We start from the raw sequence: 6,288 nt of genomic DNA, 5'->3' as shown, positions 1-6,288 counted from the left end.
GTATTCAGCATCTTAACACTGATTTTAGTGGGATTCTTACGTAATGTATGATGTGTTAGAGAGAAAAAGCAACAACAAATAAAGGTCCTTGATGGATCAGAGCAAACACACATCTGGTTCCCATGTTCTCATTTCCATAACAGTCAACCAAATGCATCCCAAAAGCAAGGCTTGCAGGTTTTTCCCATTCTTGCACACAGCTGATTTTCAGCAGCATACTATTGTCATTGTTGGGGTCCAATGATAGACCTGATCCATGTAAAGCTTTTTAATCCCTTCTTAAAGCCATATAATCCTGTAGCCATAAACACATCTTTTGGCAGTAAATTCTCTAAGGACTTCCATGCACGCTAAGTAGTTATTTCCTTTTGTTTTTGTACCTGTCCCTCCTAATACTAGAAGTGGCAGTTATACAATTACATGGAGAGGTAGTAGACTAGTGCCTACCCATTGTCACTGAATTACCCCTATACTATTAGAATGGAGGGGGAAATACCTTTATTCATTTTTGCCTTACTACACAGTTGTATAAAACTTCTTGCACCACACCTTCATTGGAAAACTTTTCCTAAACTGCAACATGTTATAAAGATTTTTTTTTCACAGAAAAGTTCCCTAATACTGATTAACTTGGTCCCTTTTTTGTATCTTTACTAACTATATATTTTTAATGGTCAACAAGAATCATTACATTCATTCTTAATGTAGTCAAACATATCTAGTACACTATTTCTTACATAAGTCAAACTTGCATTTGTGGAACTTAAGCTTTTAGCACAGCCGGGTTGGCAAATGTGGGAGGCGATGGGGCTGAGTTAGCCCCCAGGAGATCTTGTTGCGCCATCCGCAACTACACCCCCAATTTTTTGTGTGCCTTCAACTGCCCTCTAGTGGGCATAGGGAATATTTTCATCATGTACTCAGGGCCTCCCTTGCCATTTTGGGTCTAGGAGAGGTCCTTTTTTTTAAACAACAGAAAATAAACAGAAGTCACCTTCATTTTTTAAAGAAAGGTCTCTTCCAAGCTTAAAATTGTGACTGCTGGAGAGCTGCAAGCAGCCCATTGGTTATACTTTGCCAACCTAATCTACAGCTTTGACTTAATTTTGCAGACACCTGGGCAGCACTTCGGATTAAATCCAAGTTCATCTCCCTTTGCCACAATTTGGTGACCAACTACCTTTCAGGTTACATGAAAGAACTGTCTTGAGCTTCCCTTATTAGAGTGCTTACTACATCAACTCAGCACTTTAGTCCATTGTTTGCTCACTTGGCAGAAATACCCACTTTGCCCCATCAAGGGGAGAACACACTGAGTATAAGCCACACAAAACTAAGCATACTGTAGCTGGGTAACAGATATGAGAGATCTTTCTTCCCCATGATAAAACACTGTTGTGAGACGATTTCTTACCACAGACTGGCTAGAGGAGTGAAAGACATTTTGATCTGCAGCAAAGAGATTTTGATGTAAGAATTTCATAAAACATCTCTTGAAATTACAACCAGTGAAAAAAATGGAAAGTTTTGGCACATGCTGAAACTTCAACAAACAAAGTAAATAGAAATAAAGCTTATGTGGTAAGGCTGCCAGAACCTATTCAATTTATCTAGTAAGCATCTTGCAAACAAAAGGCTTTTTTTAAAGTTCAACAACATTTTAAAATTCAGTTGTACAGTGGGGACAACTGGTCCAAGAGGAAAAAAGTGAGCTGCAGGTTAAAAAATTAACTTTATTATTAAGTGTATTGCTTTTTGGTGTAATTACAAAAGTTAAAAAAATAGTACTCAGTGCCCAGGAGCACTACTTTTTCATTACTTCTGGAATTGTTTGAAGACCTGAGGCAGCTTTCTCAAGCTAGGAAGGCTTAGCATGATCCAAATTCAAATATCCATTTCTCATATTTTTCTATGTCCACAGCAGAGACTGATTTTGAAACTTTCTTTAAAGCCATTTCAAAATCTTCCATTGTTGTTGGCATATGCATTTCATCTCTGGAAAGATTTCTGATTTCTTCTGGTGTCAGACCTTCAATACGTCTTCTCATAGCCATTAGTGAAGCATCCCTGTTGATATGAAAGTGTTGCTTTAATGAGAATATATAATGCCAAACAATTGCTTATTAGCAGTTATAGATGAACACTTGAAATGATCAAGAAATCAAATCAGGTAATCAGGAAAGTAGCTGTTCTAATTTTCAACACATGGCTGGAAGCTGGAAGATGGCTATGCTATGGGTTCAGTGTGCTAAATCAAGTTACCAAAGTAAATGCAATTTTTTTAAAGTTCATGCTTAACGTACAATTTTACTTTGCAGAAATCAAACACAGAAATCATAGGGATTATTATAAGGTTTCTAGGTTCTCCCTTTTGAACCAACCATCAGCAGAAAGCCAAAACTGTTTTTAGGCAGAAAGAAGAATTCAGCATCTTGCTAGTGCTTTAAGCAATATCTAGAAAATCAAACAGAGAAGGGGAGGCAGGGGAGTTCTGTAGGCATGTTAGTACAGGATGCATTTCCACTTTGAGACCGATTTTATTCTGCAACATGCTGTATGGATTCAAGTATGTGAAGTGACCTGTTGGACAACTAATGAAATACTGTTTGGAAAAAGAAAACCACCAAGAAGAGGAGGAAGAAAGCAGAAAACAACTGAAGTGGATGAGGAAAGACTATGGCAGTGATGGCAAACCTCTTAAGAGACCAAGTGCCCAAACCCAAAGGTGGAACACTGTGTCAGGTGTTATCTGGTGCCAGGGGTGGGACTTCTGGGCAAGCGACAGGGCTTCCGGGTTGGGATGTGGTGGGACTTCCACCTTTTGGGGGCGGAATTCCAGGGGAGGGACTTCCCTGGGGACAGCTGAAAGCCTGGGAGGGTAGGAGGAAGAGGAGGAACGGGTGCACACCTGTTCCTACTCTTCCCCCATCCTCCCGTCTCTCTGCGTGCCCTCAGAAATGACTTTGTGTGGCAGAGGCGACATGCATGCCATAGGTTCGTCACCACAGGACTATGGCTAAGCACAAGGATGCATCAAAATCTGAGTTCAAGAATCAAAGCAGCTTACAACAAATTAAAAGCACACCTCTGCAAAACAACTAGAAAAATCCAGTACATTGTTTAGGTAGAATGGGCCTTAGATAAGACAGTAAAGAAAAAGTAAGAATCAAAAAACAAAATGCAAAAATGTGGCAGATAATGAAGACTAGAGAGAAATGTGTATTACTGAGAACAGAGACATGCATAAAAGGGATAAAAATGAAAAGAAGATCACAGAAAGCAGAGAAAATCTGAATGCTATTTAACATTTACATGAAACCGCTGGGAGAGATCATCTGGAGACATGGGGCGCGGGGTTATCAGTACGCTGATGACACCCAAATTATTTTCTCTATGTCTCCGACTGATGCAGTGACTGGGGATGGCGTCTCTCCTCTCGTGGCCTGTTTAGAGTCAGTAATGGGCTGGATGAGGGAAAACCGACTCAAAAGCCAGAGAAACGGATGTACTAGATGAGGTTCCCTGTCCAGAATGGCGGTGGTTCCACCTGTCCTGAACGGGGTCACGCTCCCTGTGAAGGACTCCGTGCGCATCTGGGGGTGCTTCTTGACCGTCGCTTCACATGACACAAGGTGAATGCGACGGTCAAGAGCACCTGTCATCAGCTTTGGCTGATTTGCCAGCTGCGCCCATACCTGCCCAGAGACCTAGAAACTGTTGTACATGCTCTGTAACTTGAGACTGGATTTCTGCATGTACTTACTCATGGGGAAACCCTATACCAAACTCGAAGCCAAATGGTGGCAGAACATGCAGCCCGGCTGGTCATGGTGCTCCCAGGACCAGCCATATTACACACCGGTTTTGAAAGACCCACTGGCTGCCCATCCGCTTCCGAGCTCATATAGGCGTTGGTAATCACCTATAAGCCCTAAATGGCTTGGCCCAGGATACTAAGGACCACGCCTCTCCCCGACATTCCGCCTCGCACCTCAGAACGTCTGGGCAGCAATACTGAAGGTGCCTGGCTAGGTAGCCGCCACTACAAACGAGGAGTATTCTCCACGGCTGCCCAGCCCTTTGGAATACGCTGCCCACTGAGCTCCGCTCGTCCACCACCCTGGCCCAATTCAGGAAGGACTTAAAAACCTTCCTGTTCCAACAGGCATTCCCCGAATAAAATCCTGTGGGCCTCCCTCCTCTTCCGTGGCCAAGAGGTTGGGCTATGGGGCTTTTTTTTCTTGTGATTTTTTGTATGATTTGCTGTATTTGCATTTTAATTCTTCTTGTCTTCTTGTTTGTATGGATTGTATTTTAACCTTGTTGTAAGCCGCCCTGATTATAAGAAGGGCGGGATATAAATAAAAATTTTATTTTTATTATTATTTAAAAGGGAGGATGGTCTAAGTTAAGCAGATTAGGAACTGAAGGAATAGAGGCAAAGAAAGGTAAAAGCTGAAAAACAAAACTGGGTATAAATAGATGTAGGATGGAAAAGGAGAGATGAACAAAATACAGATCAGGGGTAGGCAACCTTTTTGAGCCGGGGGCCGGGTTGCTGTCCCTCGGACAACTGGGGGGCCGAAGCCAAAAAATAAATAATTAAATATATATTTTTAAAAAAAATTTAAATAAATAAATAAACCAGGACAAATGTAGGACAAAATTTTCAAATGGTGGACACTTTTTTAAAAAGAAGTGGAAGACATGTGAAAAAATTTGCTGATTTTTAAAAATATGTTAATATAAAAGCATGTTTCTGAGGCTTCTATAGACAATTGCCCCTGCGTGCGAGAGGCCAAAGCCCCCGGTGGCAATCGGCAGCAGGACCAGGCTGGGGCTGGTCCCAAGGCCTCGCCGGGCCGCATCCGGCCCGCGGGCCGCAGGTTGCCTACCCCTGATACAGATTTTCAAGGAAATGAATAGGGAGAGACTAGTGTATTAAAGAAAAGAAGTAGCTTCACACTTATGGCTTTTCTACAGAGAAAGGACCCAAGGAAGCACCAGGGCTAACTACTTTAACAGCTTCTAGGAGTTGTTTGGAAAGGAGCATGGGGTTCCTGCATTGAGAGAAGAGTAGTTTTTGTACATGAGGTCTCCTGGGCAGGCAACCCAGATAACTGCTTTCCTTGCAGTATGTTCTTCAGACCACCAGCCTAGCCTTCACACCAATCTGGCTGCTTCTCTAGCACTAAAGGTCAGAGGGTAAAATTAACATTGTACACCTGGGAAGCTGTTTCACTACAAAAATATTTTGCTGTAAATTGTGATAGTAGAGCTAGTTAAACCAGTGATTAACTATAGGACTGATAAGATTTAAATCTCAGTTTGATATCCCAGATTGATATGATTTAAATCCCCACTAGTAAGGAAGATTATCTTTCAGATGTCATTTTTAGTTGAAGTATATTAGTGTTTAATATAATCTTAAATATTCAAATGTAGGTTTCACCAATTATCCTGAATGGTTTTCAGGTTAATTCCCATGCCTATAAATGCTAACCTACCCAAGAAATATAACTAGGATTCATGATTACATCTTTGACTTTGACTTTTTTTCATAATGTTTAAATCTGGCTTTTTTTTAAAAAAAGATTTAATTTTAAAAAACTAAAATATTTTAAAGTAATGTTTTCAACCCTGATTAATTAATACCTATGCATCAGTTTGGGCAACTTGTTGCCCTGTAGATGTTGTTGGATGAGAAATCTCATCTGTTCTCAGTGGTGTCACTAGGGAAGTGTGGCCTGCACCAGTGACATCCCAGAAAAGAGGTGATACCTGGTTTCGTCCTCCCGCTGCAGGGTGAGGAGAGGGAAGTGCACCCCTCATGGTTTCACCATGGCAGCAAAGGAGAGCAACAAATGCAGCCCCTTCCCCAACCTTGCTGCCACAGTATCGCTCTAATCCTGAGGAGGAGGACGGTTCAGCAGTGAAGGAGAGAGCCCTCTTGATCCTACTGCCGCAGAGTTGCTCTACTTCTGAATGGAGTAGTGCTGCAACAGTAGCAGGAGCGGAGATGGGGGGAATGCATCCTTTTGGCTACCCCCAGAAGCCCCATCCCCTGCCCAAAAGCCTTACCCTCTGCACTGGGTGACACCAGGAGCGGGGACACCACTGTCTGTTCTGACTAGAATAAGCTATGATGAAGGGTCATGAGAATTGCAGTTTAACATTTGTTGAGGGTTGCCTCCCCACCCCCCCAGCTTTACATAAGCAGCGTCTGGATTGTGACAAGTGTCCCAACAGTGTTTTCAAACACACATGCTTAGTGAAAATGGTGTTATA

At 42.1% G+C, this 6,288-nt stretch overlaps 1 protein-coding gene across 1 annotated transcript in view; it reads right to left on the bottom strand.

Annotated features, from left to right (window-relative positions):
- Positions 1-1,713: 1,713 nt before the first annotated feature.
- KATNA1 (katanin catalytic subunit A1) overlaps positions 1,714-6,288 on the bottom strand; it is a 28,347-nt gene continuing 23,772 nt past the window's right edge. The window contains exon 11 of the mRNA XM_042456084.1: positions 1,714-2,067. Within this exon, the coding sequence (XP_042312018.1) occupies positions 1,869-2,067 (199 nt within the window). The 3' untranslated portion in view covers positions 1,714-1,868. The remainder of the gene's footprint in view (positions 2,068-6,288) is intronic.

This window comes from Sceloporus undulatus, chromosome 1 (assembly GCF_019175285.1).
Source record: "Sceloporus undulatus isolate JIND9_A2432 ecotype Alabama chromosome 1, SceUnd_v1.1, whole genome shotgun sequence".
Taxonomy (NCBI): Eukaryota; Metazoa; Chordata; class Lepidosauria; order Squamata; family Phrynosomatidae; genus Sceloporus; species Sceloporus undulatus.
The sequence above is the reverse complement of the archived record's forward strand: the minus strand, read 5'-3'. Positions and strand labels throughout refer to the sequence as shown.